The sequence below is a fragment of the Condylura cristata genome, unplaced genomic scaffold (genome assembly GCF_000260355.1).
Source record: "Condylura cristata isolate star-nosed mole 26May11 unplaced genomic scaffold, ConCri1.0 scaffold00001, whole genome shotgun sequence".
Taxonomy (NCBI): Eukaryota; Metazoa; Chordata; class Mammalia; order Eulipotyphla; family Talpidae; genus Condylura; species Condylura cristata.
Window position 1 is genome coordinate 72,574,804 of NW_004567102.1, and position 20,619 is coordinate 72,595,422.

General features: G+C 41.9%; 1 protein-coding gene across 1 annotated transcript in view; it reads right to left on the reverse strand.

The window, feature by feature from the left end:
• Window positions 1-5,355: 5,355 nt before the first annotated feature.
• Window positions 5,356-20,619, reverse strand: part of TXLNB (taxilin beta) — a 30,481-nt gene continuing 15,217 nt past the window's right edge. The window contains exons 5-9 of the mRNA XM_012735020.1: window positions 19,543-19,662; window positions 16,856-16,930; window positions 8,624-8,716; window positions 7,338-7,433; window positions 5,356-6,129 (exon numbers count right to left, since the gene is read on the reverse strand). Of these exons, the coding sequence (XP_012590474.1) occupies window positions 5,356-6,129; window positions 7,338-7,433; window positions 8,624-8,716; window positions 16,856-16,930; window positions 19,543-19,662 (1,158 nt within the window). The remainder of the gene's footprint in view (window positions 6,130-7,337; window positions 7,434-8,623; window positions 8,717-16,855; window positions 16,931-19,542; window positions 19,663-20,619) is intronic.

Below are 20,619 nucleotides of genomic sequence, written 5' to 3' on the forward strand. Positions count from 1 at the left end.
TCAGTGTAATTATAGCTCTTGCTCTCCACGGCCATGTTGCTATCTAGAGAGGATCCACCAATTTATGTATCTCTTCCCCCCGATACCTCTCAATAGTCCATGAGTTTTATCTTTTTATTTTTCCCTTTCTATAATAGCTACCAGATTGTCTCTGATGAAGACCCACATCTATTTTTCTGTCCCTTCTCTTAATGTAAAATCTTGCTTGGCTTCTATGTGTTCTCTGTGCTATTTGATATAGCTTGCAATTAATTGACTGTCAACTCTGAAATGATGAGTTTTGCACCTAGGTATGTTTTCATTGTGACACAAGGCAGTTGAACATCACAATATTTCACTTCAAAAATGTTCAAAGTTGAAGTGGATGGGTAGGTGTTGGTGTTTGTTAATAGAGTCTGAAGTGTAAAAAATCCAGCAGGAAGAAGGACTAGCACTTGGATTTAGTCACCTAAAAGGACAGAATTAAATCCAGGTAAAATTTTATGTGTGTGTTTGTGTGTATATATGTGTACATTCACAAACATACACCAGCAACTAACATTTGCAGAACTTCTATCAGGGTATCTCACCAATGAGACTGCTTCAGGCAATGAGGATACAGCTTATTAAAGTCTAGAAAAAACTTTTATTACCATCACTCATAAATGCTTCTACTCTATGAAATGCCCGCATGTTTCATACAACGTTAACTTTAATGTTCAGTTTCTAAAATACAAAAATGAAAAAAAAAATTAACCTATACGCCCTCCTAAATTCTAATTGTCAGTTTATGATAGGAACAAATTTTAGAAACCAGTCATCATTTTTATTTCATATCTTCTTTTAAAAATTCTTTACATTTTAAATTACTTTTATTTTCCCTAGATATTGGATTTAACCACTGATTAGAGGTGAAGGGGCAGAAGAAATTTACTGAAATGATTTATCTTCTATACTTTCCTCACTGAAAAGCAGCCTCAGCTTTACTTCCAGTGAACACATGTATACTTTTATTATATATTATGCACTTTTGTCATTTGAAAAAAAGACCCATTTTAAAGATGTGTGTAGATACACATTTTGCAAAAAAGGAGATAAAAAAAATCTTAAGGGCAGAATTTGATCTGTTTTCCACTTGAGCAAAGCAATCCTCTTCTTAAAGTATGCTAGGAAATGGCATGCTCAAGGAGGTCCTCCTGGATGAACATGGACTGGGAAGAGAGAAGAGCCAAGAGAACCAAGATGCTTTAGGTCTTGTTAGAGGAAGTGCTAGGAGCAGTTAAAAGAGAGGGTAGAGGAGAAATGAGCTGCCATCTTTTTTATTTTTATTTTTTTTATTTTTATTTATTTTTTTTAAAGATTTATTTATTTGTGCATACAGAACTGGGGTACAGGCCAGAGGTTCAGGAGCGGCGAGAGACTTCACCAGAGACAGAGTGGGGAACAGAATAGGCAGATCGACGAAGTACACTGCTGAGGGGAGCAGCGGGCGGGTCAGGAGAGGTCTGCCATGCCATGTGGTCCCTTCCAGGGCAGGCGGGAATCGAACTCATGCGGAAGCGGCTTTAGATTCTCAGTGCTGTGCTTTAACCCGCTGCGCCACCAGGGAGGGCCCCTTTTTTATTTTTTAAGTGATCTTTTTTTAAAGATTTATTAGACATACAGAACTGGTGTACAGGCCAGAGGTGCAGGGAGGCGGTGAGAGGATTCTCTAGAGATAGAGTGGGGAGCAGAACAGGCTGACTGACTCATTAACTATGGAGGGGAGCAGCAGGCCAGACAGGAGAGGCCTACCACGCCATGTGGGTCACCTCTGGGGTGGGGATCGAATACCCACTGAAGTGGCTGTGGCTAGCTTGCTGTGCTGCATCCTAACTTGTTGTGCCACCAGGGAGGACCAGAGCTGCCATCTTTTATACCCCTCCTGACTCTCCAGAATATTCTAGAGAGGACACATGTCAGAGAAAACTATGAAAGCAAGTCTTCTGTGAGGCTGGTATGTTCACAGGAGATCAGAGGCAGAGGGAGCAGAGGGTCTGGATTTTTCTTTTCTGTTAGCCCTGGACAGTCACATTCTCTCTCTTTCCCATCCTCCCTCCTTCTCTCACTCTCAAAATATACCACCCTTCAAGACTTTCAGTGTTCATTCCATGCATATTCTACTCAGAGACCAAGAATTCAGCTACCAAAAGAATTAAAAAATCACAATCTTTTAAAGGTATTGATGAAACATATAAATAATCAAGGTAAAAATAAATATGAATGAAAATAATATAAATAAGGTTACTACTGGAGCCCTTGGGAAGAGAAATTCCTTGGTAATAGAGGCACACAGGTAGAATACACAAACAACGCTAATGTTTCTGGAAAGTAAATTTGCTATCACTAGAAAGAGTCATAAAAACTTGATAAAGAAGAGAATTTCCTGACTCCATCTCTTCTAAGTTATAGTTATAAATAGTAAGGCTGAATATTAACACAAATGACTATATTAAAACATTCTTTGGATATTAAACTAAATCTCCCAAAGCCTATTTTAGGCTTTGCAAATTTCAGACAAGTTCATGTATCTGAAACTCTGCCCAAGATATACTGGCAGTGAGTAATTTGTTGCTATAAGACCTTTTTAGATGGAAAAAACCCAGAGAACTTTGGGTGTTAGAATACTAGAATCATTGCATGTTGGCTCCTCTCCTGTCTGTTTCTCTCCCTAAATATTCAGCCCGAAACTACTATGATTATCTACTCTTTCTCCACTCTGTAAACAGTGAGCCAAGAGACCCTGCTGGATTGGTATGGTGACTACTTGGCTCTGAATTAAATGAATGTCTAAATCGCTAGGATTTCCATTAATGTTGAATTTGGCTGGGTACCCTGAAGGTATAATATTTTAAGCCTCTAAAAATATGTAGGTTCTCAAATAGGGATAGGCTACTTACCTAATTTTTTCCCATGACTAGCATTTTTATTACCCTGTCTACTTCAAATTTTATGCATTTCCAATTCTTGCAGCATATGGCTGCTGCCTACCAGCACTTGATGTGCGCTGGCAGAGGCCACGCACAGCCCTGAAGGATGATTTCCTGGGTGAGTGGTAGGGAGTCCTGCTTTTATGCATTTTTCTACTTGAAGTTCAACTTTTAAGATAAGGTAGACTTAGATCTCTTTTTCTTCCTTCCCACCTCTGTCCTTCGGTGCTTCCCTTCCCCACCCTCCTTGTTTCTTTGTTGAATTTTTCCTTTCCCCAGATAGCCATTTATGCTGTCAGCATTATTAAAGCTTGTTGTCAAGACCTGATAATGTAATCATCATGTAGACAACTCCAGGTGTTTTTAGCGTTTGCTTTTTGCATTCTCATCTATTTTTCAAGTCACTTTGAGTAGGGACTCATTAGTCCTCTGTTTTGTGCTTCTGCTTGTAGAGAATTCCTCAAAGCAGACAATGTGTTGCTTCGCAAGCCTCATCATTCATATTGAGACCCTATGTGTATTTCTGTTTTGGAAAACTACTAGCTTTTACTAAGCAATATTCGAAACGATGGCTGAGTGCAGTTTCGGCTGCACAGGAGGGGCTTGGAAAGACGGAACAGATGTGCCCGAGTTGGGTGGGGTCAGTGACTGCAAGAGGTGGTGGGGACCCTCTGGAGGAGTGGGAGGACCAAGGAGAAAACTGGGAGCTGGCAGGACCGAGCAGTGCTGTCTCAGGACCTGGAGCACAAAAGGCAGGGCCCATTGCATCTCCTCGCCTCATCCTCCACCCCCTCGCTCCCTTTCCAACCCCCTCCATGCAGGAACTATATGACACGTTGGAAGGCAGCAGGCTGCATGTGGGAGTCAAATAGCTGGAAGACGTGAGCTGTCTACAGCTGTGATTGTTCCCTTCTCCTGTCGGGTCTCTTGCTGCCACCGTGGTGTCACTGTTCTCTCACAGACTTGGCGTGGAACCCAACTGCTGTCATTTGATCAGTTGATTTGATTGTATTGATCTACGTTGAGTTACTTATTTTTGCCCAGTATTTTGTGGCCTAAATACTTGGGTTCTCTATCAGTTTTTGATTCATAGAGCTTTAGTTGGCGATAGTCTCAAGCATAAAAGATAATTTTCTGATTGGTATCTAAGTACTCTGCATTAGAGAGAAATCTAAAGTGGTGTGGGAGAGCGAAATAGGCCGCCAGTCCTGTACTACTTTGACGTGTAGATTTTTGAGCTGAAGGCAGTTAGGACCCTGCAGACTCAGAGTTTTTCTCCACCTCTTCCTTAATGGTCTAAAATAATTTAGATCCCTGAGAGTATCACCAGGGATAATCATAACGAATATGAGCTAGATGTGGTAGACTAGGGGTGGGGGACTTGAAAAGGTCTGTTCAAGTCCGCTCTGTGTCCTTTGTCTCTGCATGGCCAGCAAGCACTTGCTAATCTAATATTTGCTCTTCCTATTCCTGTAAATTGTCTTCCTCCTCGTGAAGCCACAGAACCCTATTCCTTTCATTCTGGCTGAGCATAGTATATGATACACAGTCATATATTAGTAATGTGCTTCACCACATATATGTATATATTCATACATATGTGCATAGACTTTCACAGTAGTTCTTCCTTGTCATAGGGGTATACTTCTCAGACCCCCACAGGGTGCCTGAAACCACAGAGTACCAAACTTTATATATATATATATATATATATATATATATATACACACACACACACACCTATGATAGTTTAATTATAAGGTAGGTGCAATAAAATATTAACAGTAATAGCAGAACAACTGCAATGATATAATATAATGTAAGATTTGTGAATGTGGTCTCTCAAAATATCTTAGACATAATATTTTCAGACTCTATTTGATAGTGGATTAGCTAAAACTCTGGAAAGTGAACCACAGATGAGGAGGGACTGCTGTATACATACTCACATGAGAATATATTGCATATATAATTCTTGAATGGAATCTGGACATTCATTACTTACTATGAAACTTATTAAGCCATATAAGGAAATAAATAGGACATCATGCTTTCAGTATTTATGTATTAGAGTGGAAGTCTTCAAACAGTAAATCTTAGTGTTCAGCAAGAAAATGAATTAAGTACTATCTTAATAGCAAATTAATATAAATTTGTTCTCCATGGTTTGTTGCCATTTGGGAAAATTATACTATCAACCAATGTTAATGAGAAAAGCTCCAAATCAGCTGTAAATTGAGAACAAATAGCAAAGGCTGAATGTGCTCTGCATAACATTTAAAATGTCTTAATCCTAATTTCATCTCTTCCATTAGACACCCCTAGCCCTAAGTGCCTCTTTCAGAGGACAACCTGTCTGGATGAAGGAGCAGCGTCGGGAAGGGTAGCCTCCGAGGCGGGCTGAGGCTTAGTCTACTCCTTCCAGATGGGTGTTGGCCACTTTGGGCAGTTGGGGCCTAGCTGAGGATGCTGCTGCTGCTGCTGGGGTTTGCTTATGTAGCTCACCTCCAGGCACCCCAAATGGAGCCTGCTCTCCTGCCAGGGCTGTTAGGACAGAACCAGCTGCCTCCATCACCTGTTGGGAGGCCTTGGCTGGAGACTGTGGGGTTGGACTGGTAGCTTCTGCCTCTGGCTTTTGGGGTGACTGAGCAGCCTGTGCCTGAGAGAGGAGAGCCTGGCCATGGGCTTCTCCTTGGGACTCCTCTGGGGAGTTACTGACCTTGGGAGGACATGCTGCCTCATTACCTCCTGGACTCTCAGCCTGAGAAGTTGGGGGAGAGAAGAAACTCTCTGAATGGTAAGAAGGGCTCAGAGGGGGTTGTTCCTGCTTCCTGATGGCAGAGTCACCGCCCCCTGGAAGACTGCAGAGTTCTGGCTGGAGGTCTTTGGATTGGCCTGGGGTAGGCTCTGGACACTGAATCACCATGAATGCTGTGGCCAGGCTTTTTACAGCATTGTGGACACTGCTGGCTTCCTCCATATCAACCTCTTCACCCACAGGGACCGTGGACTCTGGCTCTTCGTCGGAGGTGTGCTGACTTTGGTCGTCCTGTTCAGGCAAATTTGCTTCTCTAATTTTTTTGTAGAGTTCATTTCTCTCTTGCTGTAAAGCTCGGCAGAGGTTTTCTAGCCTCCCAATCTTCATCACGAAGCACTCATATTCTTTAGCTCTCAACGCTTTCTGTGATTTGAAAACACACAAACACACACATAACATGGCATGAGAAGCACAATTGCCAGGATGCTCCCAGGAGACCAATAGAACCATTTGTTTGGAATGGAATTCACCTACTAGACCTGGGCCCTGGCCACAGAGGGTGACCCACATGTCAGAGACGCCACTGCTGTTCTTCATTGTGTCCTTTACTCTGGTTAGAATTTTAATCGTTCTGGTAGAATTTAGGAATGAAAAATGGCAAAGCTTCCCTTTGCCTCAGTCCAGGGCCTTTAAAATGTTAAAGTAGATGAATTTTCTGCTTCCAAGATTTAGAAGGCATAAGCTAAAAGCTTGTGGCAAAATGAATGACACGGCCTGGGATTTGGCTGTCAGTTGTGCCTTATATTCTGTAGATTAACTGCCATATGCTGATCCAGCAACTGCTTGATCTATGTTGATGAATAATGAGTACATCTCTTTGGAATATGTTGCAATTTGGGATGAATTATTAGAACAGTAATTATAACCAGAGAGACTCACCATGCACTAATTCATGATGTTGGCTGCTCATATTCTTGATTCTCCTTTTTTCCCCTCTCTAGAAATGGCGATGTGTTTGTGCATGAAAACATTCCTATTCTTCTTGCTCCGTCACCCCTGGCCCTCCTCTGTGCCACCCTGTGTCCTTTAAGACTTTACCATTTGTTTATGTGGAGAGAATTTCACCGGTCAGCTCTACCACCCACATCCATAGTCACATGTCTTTCCCTTTATAGTTTCAGAACCTCGTCACATTCTGACATAATATCCGTATTTAAATGCCTCTGGGAGGAATTCAGTGCTGTCTCTCATATCTGTCTATAAAGCAGAACACATCCTAGGAGCTTGGACTGGTGTGTTCTCTCAGGGAGGGCAAATCATCTGTTCATTTGTCTTGCAACTGTGACATGCAAGTTAGACACTCATCCTTCCCTTAAGGAGTCCATAGTCCAGCAGGCATGAAGCTGCTTTGGGGACAGCTTTGGAGTCAACAAGTAGGCATGGGACTTAGAGGGACAAAGTTCTTTATGAGCCTGAACCTGGTTTGTAAGTGACTCTTTCCTTAATTATGTTTTTATTACAATTTCATCTATCATTTCCTGGAAAAATTCAGTTTCTTGTACTATTAAGTTATTAATTCCCAAATATGACTGTCTTGGTTAGACTGGAAGCTAATGGACAAGCTTTCTCACCTCCTCAATCATGTCCAGCAGAGCTTTGTTGCAGTTCTCAAACCGGGCTTTCCATGTGGCTGTGTCCTTCTCTAGCTTCTTCATTTTCTTAGTTGTCTGCAGAAATCAGAGTGTTCTAATGTTATTCTTGAGAGTTACTATAGCAAAGGAACTATTAGTTTCATTGGTGACATCAAGAAAAGCTCTGTGTTACCAGTTGCTGAAGTAAACAAAAGCTGGATGTCAAGGAAGAAGGTTGAGGGGGAGACTCAGGGTTTATTGCTGAATCATCTAGGTCAGAGGTGAACAGCCTGATCTGAAGCAGTTACCCTGGATAAAGCACACTACTTATTGCTATGTTGCTTTGCCATTGCTTTTTCCTCATTTAGCATAAAAATGAACTTTACTGCATTCCCAAGAATAAGCGTGCACATTCGATTCTTACTTTATTGATAGAGGCTAACAGTGAGAAAACTGGCCAGTTTGGTTTTTTTTAGCCATTATGATGCTGATACTCTTGGGCACATCTGAGAAGTAGTCACACAAAGGCAGTTGCTATTTTCTTGGCCTTTACATTTGCAGAGTGTGTGGGAATCATGAAATGTGGTTATGTATGCTATTTATCTCATCCTTGAGACAGCCCTACAAGAAGGTGCTGCTCTTACCTCTACTTTATCAGTGGGGGTGCTGGGGTCAGAGAGGTGGGGTAGCCCTCAGGCACTGGGTTTTGCTTTTTGTTTCCTTTTCCCATTGGATTCTACATTCATGGGTTCTAGCAACCTTGATCTCTCCCTGAAGACCAGGTTGCAGAAACCACATATATAAGGACAGTTGACCATGAATTGTATTTGGGTTTTCAATGGGGAGTAGAGGAGCTAGTCAAGGGTCGACTACATCATGCCATGTTTCTTTCCTTCTAAGGAATGTATAAACTGGCATTTTCAACTCTAACATTCTACTCTTTATATTTACATGAAAGTTTTTTTAATATAGATATTTTTTGATTTCAGTTTAAACATGATGCTAATTTTTGTTTGTTTACAAAAAGTTTTCCACAGACCAGGAAAAGAAAATATTTTTTTCCTCAGAATAAGAATGAATCCTTGTGCTTTTGGACTCATCCTAAGAACAATCTACCAGTTACTTACCAATAAAAAAATATAGTCTAAATCAAATTGTACCTATAAATGTTTCATTACCTCATGAAGTACACTGAAATATCTTAGTGAGAGAAAAATGAACCCAAAGAAGAATTGCCTGTCAAAGTAGAAAATACCAATATTTTGTGGGAGGTAAGCAATACTCACTTTATCCATTTCCTGTTTGAAAGTAGCAAACACCTCATTGCTTTTTGACAGCGTGCCCTGAAATTCTTCAAACCTTCCAGAGTAGAGAGTAAGCTGTAAACAGGAAAAAAAAGTGGATCTCCTTGAGGGCAACTAAGAATGCTTCTAGAACAAAGCAACATGTTTTGTTTGAGAGGAAAAATGATTTAGAGGAATTCTCAATATAGTGTTAATAGTATTCAGTTCTTTATTTACAATGAGATCAATCTAGGCCAGTGAGTATGATTAAACTACAGAAAAATGCAATAATAAAATAGCATCATCATTGCCTTATAGGAACTTTTCCTACAAAACTATTTATTGAGCACTGAGCAGATGTGTGAATGCTATTCACAGCAGCATTTAACATGTATCTCCTGCTTCTGAGGGGTCCTGAACTCCTGAGGGCCAATTCCCAGGAGAACTCCCTTAGGAGACAGTGAATTTGAACTACAGGTCAGGTAAGGACCACAGTGACCAGAGAAAGAGCTGTGGTTTTGTGAAGAAGGTCTTCAACCTAGTCTTCATGGAATAAGAATGTAGCAAGTGCAAAGGAGTGATAAAGAAAACGTGGCCAGACATGGACAAGTCACGGTTTGTGTGCAGGTCATGCCAATATAAGCAACTGCCATTTCCCTTCACAAGTGTTTTTGCACATGTGTGAACACGGTATTCTAGCCAATAGCAGTTCATGTCTCTCTTCACAAAATCAGCTTAGTAACCAGTTGTCTACAGATGGACGTGACGAGCCTAATGATGGGGTGCTTTTTTCTTATTTGCACCAAAAAGATTCATGCTATGGGTTAGCAATCCTCAGCATCCCTCAGGATCCCTCAGCATGGGCATATAGAGAAGAGCCTTTATACTTATGGGCTGTATCCTTATCTCCACAGCTTGCATTTGAGGTTGGAAAAGGCAGGACAGAAGACGAAGTGTGTAAGTATGTGTAAGTGACAAAGATACAGTAAGAAAATCTGACTTTTGAAAATGACTTTGGGTAGCATGTTTTGAGTCAGTGGAGGTTTAATATAAGTGACTCAAGTAAGTAAAGCCAATATTTAAAAATGAGTCTGTTCTCCCTGGTGGCACAACAGGTCAAAGCACGACATTATGAAGCGCGCCAAAGCCCACTGCAGCATGAGTTCAATCTCTGGTCAGGGAGCTGACCCACCTGATGCTGCAGACGGCTCCTGTCTCTCCCACTGCACCCCTCAGGAGTGTACCTCTTTTATCTGCCTGTTCTGCTCCCCACTATGTCTCTGGTGAATCCTCTCACCCACCACACCTCTGGCCTATATGCCAGTTCTGTAAGCATAAATAAATAAATTTTTTTTTTAAAGTGAGTCTTTGGGAACCTTGAGTGTTTGAGAAACACAAGCCCGTGAATGAGCATACAATGTCTTCTGGAGGAAGAAGGAAACTTGCCACCTCCAACACCAAGCCTGCACCTGAGGCCACTGGTGAAGATGGGCAGGTGGCGACCAGGCAGAAGGGGATGCTCACTGGCCAGATGGTATTATCTGTGAGAGTTGTCTCGGAAGCAGAGAAGAGCAAAAGACAGTACTGGAGAGCTCCTGGCATGTGTGTGTGTGTGTGTGTGTGTGTGTGTGTATAGGGAGTGCATGTGTCAAACAACCCCTAGAACTGGAATATTTATCTAGAATGATTCATTCTTATAGAATGGTTCGTTCTTAGATGACCCAGATCAGCAGAGGCTTCGTGCAGCAAATAAGAACAGCAAAAGGATAATGTAGCACCTTTTTGGAGGGTACTGACTTTGGAAGAGAAGCCAAACAACAGCTTACTGTAATTTTGAAATCATTCATTAGCGTCCTCAGTGCTGTGCTCATGTGACAGAGATTACAGTGATTTTGGTGGCCTGAACCTTGCTTTTCATGATTTCTTGGTGTACACATGATAGAAGAGTGGGTTAAGGGGCATCTTGGAACTCATGACTAGGATGGCAACCCAGGGATGTACACACACAGCATAAGATAATGTGTAAAACTCTTGACAATCTATTTACATCCGTATTTTCCCCCCAGAGTTCTGGCTGGGATCCACTGTATTGATTTTGACCCACTAACAAGCCAACCTCCGTGTGACCACCTGTACGGCAGGTGATCGTGATCTAGTTCAACAACTACCCCAATGATTCTCTTCATATTCTGTCACCAATTCTGTTAATTTGCATTCTTGGCTAATCACTCTCGTTAACTTCCATTTTTTACTTCCTCTCCTTTCTTTTTCCAGGGTTTCAGTAATGACCTGGAGGTGTCAGATACCATGAACCCCTGAGCCGTTTTCTCCAAGTACTCTCTAGCAGGCTTGTAGTTGAAGCCTGCAGACAGTAGTGGCGGCGGTCAGGAGTGAGCGCATGCGCAGTCCACCTCCCAGTTGTAGCCCTGTCCCCTTCATCAGAATGATGGATCCTTTGGTGTATCAATTAAGCAAACTTTCCCTATTTTTTCTTAACACAGGAAGAAGACAGATAGCCCAGTGCTAAGAACTAGTGACTCATTTCATTACTATTAAATCTTTTTTCTAGTGACTTAGTTTTTGTTTTCTCAACTTAAAAAAATACACCTTTTAATGAAATGAACATAAAATTCACCAGCTTAGCCATATTTTGCTGTGTGGTTCAGTGTTAAATATAGTCACATTGTTGCACAGTGCAGAACTTTCACACAAATGAAACTGTATTCATTAACTCCCGATTTCCTTTTTCCATTTTTAATACACTGCTTTTCTTCCTACTTGACTTCTTTGTCACAGGTCACCAAATCTAGTGCTTTCTCCTTATGCCACCTGTAAGTGAAATCCTTCTGCTGACTCGGTGTGATTTGCTCAGTCTGCTTTCTCTTTCTCTCTCACTATTATGCTGACCCGAGGCACGGCTGGCTCGTGTGTCAAGTCCCTTTCTCCTGGAGCAGGAAGGGACATCCAGCGTCATCCACAGTACCTCTCCTGTCTGGGGCAGTAATAGAAATAAACTATTCGAGGTCTGGTAATAACAATAATTGGCCCAATATATCACTCTTAAAAGGACTGATCAACACACACATTCTTTTGACTGAGCACTAAAATTTAATTGCGAATACTCACAGCATATAGGACACAGAAATGTGTGCAGGAATTGTCTGAGCGTATTTGTGAGGTTTGTTTGGGGAATAAATCCAAGTCTAATAGTGGTTGCAGAGGAATCACCTCTCATCCTATATAAATGAGCTGAGGATTTCTATGTTTAAAGACTATGGTTATCCATCATTAACAACTTACTCCCTGATATTTCCCCTTGGACAGCGTTTTATGTCCAAATGGTCAGATATTGCTGATTTTCCATGTCTTCTGCCATTTTCATCCTATTGATCCAGTGAACACTCTATTTGTAGCAACAATTGTATCTCATTGATCATCTCTGGCATTTACTCTACTGTATAATTGAGCCTCGTATCTCTTCCCTACTTAAGAATCAAACACCAAACAGACAACCTGTTGTTTTATGACTAAAAAGTGACTTTGATCTAGGGAAACATAGTCTGTCCTTGACATTTCCCTTGCTGAGAACAAGAGATGGGTACTAGCACAGTCCTTTGCTCCCATGGCTTTTTTCTTTTTTAAAAGATTTATTTATTTATGCATACAGAACTGGGGTACAAGCCAGAGTTGCAGGGGCAGTGAGAGGCTTCACCAGAGACAGAGTGGGGAGCAGAACAGGCAGATCTACGAAGTACACTGCTGAGAGGAGTAGCGGGTGGGTCAGGAGAGGTCTGCCGCACCATGTGGGTCACCTCCGGGGCCAGGATTGAACTCACTTAGGCGGCTGCAGCAAGCTTGCAGTGCTGCGCCTTAACCCACTGCGCCAACAGGGAGGGCCTTGCTCCCATAGCTTTAAAGGCATTGTAAAACCTAAGGAAATGGTTCTAAATCACGTGAAAAAATATATGCTAGGCTGGTTTTCAAGGTTTAAAAATTAAAAAATATAATCTTGGGCCTTCCCTGGTGGCGCAGCGGGTTAAAGCACAGCACTGAGAAGCTAAAGCCACTTCCGCATGAGTTCGATTCCCACCTGCCCAGGAGGTGACCACATGGCGTGGCAGACCTCTCCTGACCCGCCGGCTGCTCCCCTCAGCAGTGTACTTCCTCGATCTGCCTGTTCTGCTCCCCACTCTGTCTCTGGTGAAGCCTCTCGCTGCCCCTGCACCTCTGGCCTGTACCCCTGTTCTGTATGCATAAATAAATAAATCTTTAAAAATATATATATATAATATTGATGTTTTCCAAGAGGAACTTGCTCAAACATTTGAGGCATTTCTATTATGCTGAATGATTATTAGATTTTGAAAGTGTCTTGAAGACAAAAAAAGATAGACTAAGGAGGGTCCTTGCAGAGAAAGTCTCATGTTGTGAAGATGGCAACGGCAAAGGCAGTGTTAACTCAGCGCAGGGCCATCCTTCACCTCTGGAAGTTCTCTGATTCGTGGGCTGCCCAGGATCTCCAGATCATCTTTTCCAGTGGTCCTTAAATTCTTCTATAATTAAAATCCCCTGTATTTTATATGTATGATTATCAGTCATCACCTCTGAAATAATATGGATCTTTGACTAACGATGGGGTTATATTCTGAGAAACCCATCCTAAACGGAACATGCATTTAACAAATTTTAATACACTTAACCTACCTATTTAAACACACAACTAGCCTAGCCCACCTTCAAACTTGCGCATCAAACTTACATATTCTACAACTGGGGGAAATTCCCTAACCAGAGCCTATTTTTAAAATGAAGTGTTGGCTATCTCTGGTAACTTACTGAATGTTTTACTAAAACGGAAAACCAGAATGTTTTATGAGTTCTCATCATTAATGTAATAGTAGAAAGCATGCCGAGCCTAAGAAACATTGGAAGAATTTCTCTGAGACTAATCACTGGGGGATGGGTCACTCACTAGATTCTCTTTCTTTTGATGAGGCTTAAGTTCAGAAGGCTGTTTCCCTTCATGATTTCAAGGTTGACTTGAGCTGTCTCTCAAACCACTGCCAGCATCATAAGAGATCATGCTTTAGCCCAGGAAAATATCAAAATTCAAAATTCTCTGTACAACCTCTACTGATTGCACACCTCTTTTGCACCACTGCAAAGCTGAACATAGTTAATTGAACCATCATAAGTTGGGGACCATATAAACTCATTTTAGCTCATATACTAATTAATTGTAAGTATTTTTATTAACATTGTCAATAAGGCAGGACTTTTTGCATATTTTATTCATTACTATATCTTTTTTTTTTTTTAAAGATTTATTTATTTATTTGTGCATACAGAACTGGGGTACAGGCCAGAGGCTCAGGGGCGGTGAGAGGCTTCACCAGAGACAGAGTGGGGAGCAGAACAGGCAGATTGACAAAGTACACTGCTGAGGGAAGCAGCGGGCGGGTCAGGAGAGGTCTGGCTCGCCATGTGGTCTCCTCCTGGGCAGGCGGCAGGCAGGAATCGAACTCATGCGGAAGTGGCTTCAGATTCTCAGTGCTGTGCTTTAACCCGCTGCGCCACCAGGGAGGGCCCCATTACTATATCTTTAACAATCAGAATCGTGCTTAGCACTTAGGGGGGGCCTCAATAAATATTAATTGAATTAATTATGGTTATTATGGACCAGGCACTGAGCTAAGTGCTTTGCATACTTAATTTGAAAACAAACTGCATTTATTACATATTCATTTCCCTTTTAAAAATTAAACAGGAATAATTACCATTCATAGTTGCTGAGTGAGAACTGATATAATGTCAAAATCTCCCTACATTTTGATAGTCACTGCTGCCTTATATGCTGTTGTGGTCTGGAAATGCTGGAAGGAAATGGGCTTGTCAAGGTCACGAAAAAGCTTGGGATCATTGCTCCATCACAGTGTTTTAAAGATTTATTTATTTATGCATACAGACTGGGGTACAGGCCAGCAGTGCAAGGGTCAGTGAGAGGATTCACTAGAGACAGAGTGGGGAGTAGAACAGGCTGATAGACTAGGTACACTGCTGAGGGGAGCAAAGGGTGGGTTAGGTGAGGTCTGCTGCGCCATGTGGGTCACCTACCTGGCTGGGAATCGAGCTCATGCTGAAGTGGCTTTAGCTTCGTGGTGTGGTGTTTAACCCGCTGCGCCACCAGGGAGGGTCTCCCAGTGTTGTTATTTGTCTGGCAAAGAAATTTAGGCCTAGAAAGTTGAAGGTGAACTGCAAAGGACCAGACAGCTTCTTAGCATAAGATCTGGAACTCTGACCCTACTACCTGGCCAGATTCCAATATTGAGGGATAAAGGAGGAATATTAGCAAATCTAGTTGCTTTTCCTAGTTTGAGGTAGAGGTAGGAACTTTGATCACAACAGTGTGTTTTTATTACAAATGCCACTGAAGGCCTTGTGATGCTGACTGAATGGATTGCTATCTAATGATATTCATTTACTCCTCCCAAGTTCATGATCTTCGTTTGTCATAGAGACTTAGAGATTGATTGTAATAGATGATGTGAACAGTGAATAACTTCAAGTAGTGTCTGTTGTACCCCTCAAGGCTCTGGATTGTGAATGGGACAGAAACCAGAGTCCCAGGCTTGATTCTCTTGACATCCCCAGAAAGGTGGTCATGCCCTCTTCTTCCCATCACTGCCTGTGGTTAGCAAAGCCACCTATCCCATTTTCCCATGCTATGATGGGTTCTGTGATTGCCTAAAGAATGATCTTGAGGGTCTCTCTTTGGTGGCACAACGAGTTAAAGCACCGCATTATGAAGCTCTCCGAAGCCACTGTAGCATGAGTTCAATCCCTACCCACATAGCGTGGTAGAACTCTCCTGACCTGCCCACCATGACCTTAAGCAGTGTACTTTGTCAATCTGCCTGTTCTGCTCCCCACTCTGTCTCCGGTGAATCCTGTTACCCATCACAGCTCTGGCCTGTACCCCAGTTCTGTATACATAAATAAATAAATCTTAAAAAAAAAAAAAGAATGATCTTGAATCTGTAACTCTAACATTTAGTATTGTCACTCTGGGTCCTTTGATTCTATGACTAGTACAAAACATTATGGTTTCAATTTCTATGCAATTCATACTTTAAAACACTTAGTATATTATATTACAGAGGGTAAATAATTCACCACTGCATTCAGCACCCAGATCCAAAAGGTATGACTCAAAAAGGCTAGATAGCAGTGTTATCTGTGTTTTTGTTTATGCAGCAGTATAGTTTATGATTTTAAGTTTTTAGAACTTTTTATAATGAGCAAATAGTCACTGAATTTTTTCATTCACACATTGAACAAGCTTTTTTTTTTTTTTTTTTTTTTATAAAGTATTCATCAGTCAGCCCATAAACCTTACAATGGAATTACCCACATGTTAAGTTAATGCTTCCCGGCCTGGTTCCTTCACCTGCTGTGAGTTTGCTTGATGTGATGCCTAGTTCCTTAGTTCTGGGGCCTGCTTTGAGCAGGGGAGCTAGACCCCCTCTGCAGCCCAAGGCAAGGTGATTCTACAACTCACAAAATGCTTGTAGGAGGAGCAGAGGCCATGGACCTCTGGGAAAGATGGCTAGATCTGACATCTGGTTGTGTGAGGCTTTATTTCTGAGGCTGAAATAGGAATTTCTGTAGTCAAATCAAAACATACATGACATTCTGAAGCCAAATCAAAATGGTTCCCAACTTGCCCACTATTCTGAGTCACTTGTCATCAACAAGGGAATCCTTTGAAAACACAAACTCTTGGGGGCTGACACTATTTTCTAATTTCCTCTTATTATAAATAAATCAAGCAACCAAGGATATTTTAGTATTTATAGTTACAGACAATGTATCTGAACAGTTTAGCTTTGCTCTGACTTTAATAGGGCAAAGGAGGAAAAGAGAGACCAGAGCACAGCGAGGAGGGAAGAGGGTACCAGCTTCCTCTGGTTGACCACCTGGTGTCATCATTTCCATGTCAACAAACCTTTGGACTGGATGTTAATGCAGAGAAATTCTTTTTCTTAGATGCAATATTGTGCTTGAATTTTGCATTAAAATCATGGAATTTACTCTTCATTTCCTACCTTTTCCCCCTCCCTCTTCCCCTCATGGAAAGCCCTGTGCAAACTACTTTGTCACACAGCCTCTTTCCTTGGAAACCGAGGACAGCACCTCTGTGCATTGCTGACGCTCCACCCCCCCCCCCCCCTTCACCTGAGTCTGCAGGACTGTCTCTTGTTCCTTTAGCACTTGGGCCTGTAGTTTCCATTCTGCTGCCTGGTTCAGCAACTGTGAGAAGAGTAAATGCATGGAAAGACTGTCAAATTGTCTCTTTAAAAAATGAATTTTATCTCAAATTGTATTTTAAAAGACTAAATGCTAAAAACAAAACAAAACCCCACCATTCCATGTTGCATGCATATCTGTGATGTTTTAAAGATTAGAAGATTCCACCACTATTTCCAGTAACTCCAGTTTAGACTGTATTTGCAGGGAACTCAGAAAGAAAATGTTTAAAAATTCACTTGACAACATTAGAAAATACATTGTACAATTTGACAAAAAGAGGAAGCTTTTAGAAAGTTGTTTCACTAATATGTGAAGCATATGTATCATCAAATAGTATTTTTAAAAGATTTAAGATTTGATTGTAATGCATATATAACTTAATAACTTCTAATTAACCAACTTAGGTAATGTTTGGAAACTGTGTAAAGAATCCAAGCAAGCCAAGAGTTGGATTCTCAATTAATAGATAGTGGCCTAATGGAAAACAGAGAAATCCAGCTGAAATATGGGTCACACAAAATCTTAGCTTCCTACCAAATTCTAGAAGCTTACTGGTAATTTGGCCCAAAGGTCAGGTGGCCTCTGCTTGCAGGTCTTTGAACATCTCCAGACCACACCCTCCACCCTAACCATTGTCACTGTAGTGCCTTACTATTAAACCCAAAGTTTTCTTTTTCCCCAGACCACTATTCTTCATCATTGCATGCACCAGAATTTCCAGGAAGCACATTGGGAGTCACTGCCCTCTGCAAGAACATGAGTTAGGAAGCACAGGTATGTTGACTTCAGAAATTAATCTTTTTAGTAAAAGCACTTATACCTCTGGTTTGAAATGATCCAGTGTCCACCAAGCTGTGTTTTGCAAACTTCACCCCTTTGTTGCCATGTTAGAAAACAACTTTAAAATGACTATTCTAACAAATGGAAGTGACCTGGTTTGATTTTAGATAAATGCATATAGATCAAGGTTAATTGTCAAATGATCACATTTGACTAATTGGTTCATTGAATGTGTCTGAACTCTCTCGTCTCTTCCCCCACAATACATAGTTTAGCCCATGGCCCAGGGCCGCCTGTGAGTATGATGAGCCATCATGGGCCATGATGGGATTGGAGGCAGGTGCACTGGAGATGTATTGGGGATTGTGATATCATGTCGGGGATACTATGTATCACCTCAAACAAGTAGGCTCCAAGCCTCATCTGCAAAATTGTCCACAGCATCTTGGAAGGCTTGGGGTTATTAAAGTCAGTATTATTCGATTTCTTAAGCCAAAACTAAGGTGTCATCCTCAACCCTCTCTTTGCCCCCCAACACCGTCTTCAGCATTGCTGACTGATTGTTCATAGAAGACAGCTTTGATCTGTGTCCAGTTCTCTGCCAGTGCAGTAACTGCCTTTCTACTCACTTTTGGGTCATTTTTCCATCTAAGAGCCAACTTTATTCTTTACACATACAAAGCTGCTGACTCCCTTTGCTAAAACCACCCAGGATTTTCCCACTGTATTTAGAATCATATTCAGACTTTCTGAGAAGTAAGGTTTGGGCCTTCCCTACTTCTCCAACTTCAGTTAGAAGCCTTCTCCCACTGTGTCAGTATCATCTTGCCTCCCTAGTTTTCTCCTATTTTTGGAGAATGTGAGGCTGGTCCAGCGTCAGGACCTCTGTCACTGCCTCCGCGGTGGGCTGGGCTCCAGTGCCCAGGGTAAAGTAGTCCCCTCCTTCTCTTCCTGCTCAGCTCCTCATTTCCCTGGTAGTACTTTATATGATCTGAAGTTGCCCTTTCTTGTTTGTTTGTTGCAGTTGGGTCTGCATGCTGAGGCATGGCCTTTTTGGTCATGTTCACCACTGTGTCTCAGCACCTGGGATCATGGGTAGACTGTGGAAGGCTCTGACAAACATTTGTTGAGTGGATGAATGACTACGTTCTGTGAAAAATGGGTACTGGGCTGGCTAATTTAGTTTTGCAAGGAAGCTCAGGGTCTCTCTTCACCAGATTAGTGCTCTCTGAGCTTAGTCAAAATAATATTCCAGGCCTCCCTGTGGCACAGGCTTAAAGTCTCAGTTAACAGGCTAGCAGCAGCCACTGCAGCATGAGTTCTATCCCCAGCCAGAAAGGTGACCCACATGGAGCAGCAGACCTCTTCTTTCTGACCTGCTACTTTCCTCAAAAGTGTATTTTAGTTGATCTGCCTGTTCCGCTCCCCACCTTGTCTTTGGTGAAACCGCTCATCCTCTGCACCTCCAGGTATACCCCAGTGCTTATATGCAAATATAAATCTTTAAAAACAGAAAACAAAGGGCCCTCCCTGGGTCAGAGCACAGCACTAAGAAGCTAAAGCCTCTTCAGCATGAGTTCGATCCCCGCCCCAGAGGTGACCACATGGTGTGGCAGACCTCTCCTGGCCCGCCCACTGCTCTCCTCAGCAGTGTGCTTCTTCACTTTTCCTGTTCTGCTCCCCACTGTCTCTGGTGAATCCTCTCGCCACCCACACCTCTGACCTGCACCCCAGTACTGTATGCACAAATAAATACAGCTTAAAAAAAAAACATTCCAAGGTTCTTGGGCTCTGCAGCAGACAGAAAGCACACCGTCTCAAAGGATAAATACATATTCCTTTTCGCGAGCGTGTCGCTCCTCAGCTTCTTTCATCATTTCTTGAGCCTCCTCTAGTTTCGCATCCACCAGCTTCTGTTGCAGTTCTCGGTGCTTAAATATTTTGTCCAGATGCTGAGGACAAATAAAGTACAGACATCAAGCTTGATATATGACTGGTGCTAAAAATGGAAAATAAAAAGGCAACATTCACATAAATACATCACTGGGTTTTAAGATATTAAAAAAAGCAAGGAATAAACCTATTTGCCTCCCTTAGGTAAAACGTATATAATTGTTAACGTGAAATAACTTTATATGAAATACTTTATATTAAAATGATTTCACTTAAAAATATGTAAAGATTGTAAATTCCTGAAGTTGCTGCATTTGATACTAGACAGAGATAGCTGGAAAAGGTGGAGAAGCTGGAGTTCACAGTGTTATCACCAAAGGACATATATTACAAGTGATGTATATTGCAAGGCTGTGGTGTGCTCACTCGGTATTTTCGGTCTTTCTAGCAATCATAACATTAGAGCAGTTGCTCATGGTGAATACCCCTCCCTTTCTTTCCTGGAGGGTTGTGAGGAAGCTCTGGGATACCTCTGTGGCCTGGGTCTAGGGCTGAAGCAGAGCGCCCTGACTTCACTTCTGGGGCTCAGTGGGGCAGGTCATGACCAAGGGTGACAGGTAGATCAGTGTGCAAATGTCTGAGTGTCTCCACCATGTCTTTAGGTCTCTACTCTTAATATCTCAGTGTGGAGAGTTTCTTGGTCACTCAGAGGTCCCTTGGGCAAGATGGTGTGTGGAACTCTATGCTGAAGCCTTCTCCTAAGAATATGCAATTAGCATCTGGGCCTCTACTACCTGAGATCTCTCTGGGAGAGTCTGTACTTTTTTGTTTTTTAGCTCTTTCCCTTTTAGCTTGAAGCTCCACATAGGAGCAGGACTGTTCTTTTTTTTTTTTTATTAAAAAGTTTATTTTTACATCATTTTGCACATTTTTTTTTCCATCTCCATTGTAATCCCCGCGGGTTTCCCATCACCAAATCACCCCTGTGCCACCACCATAGTCCCGTGCATTTCCCT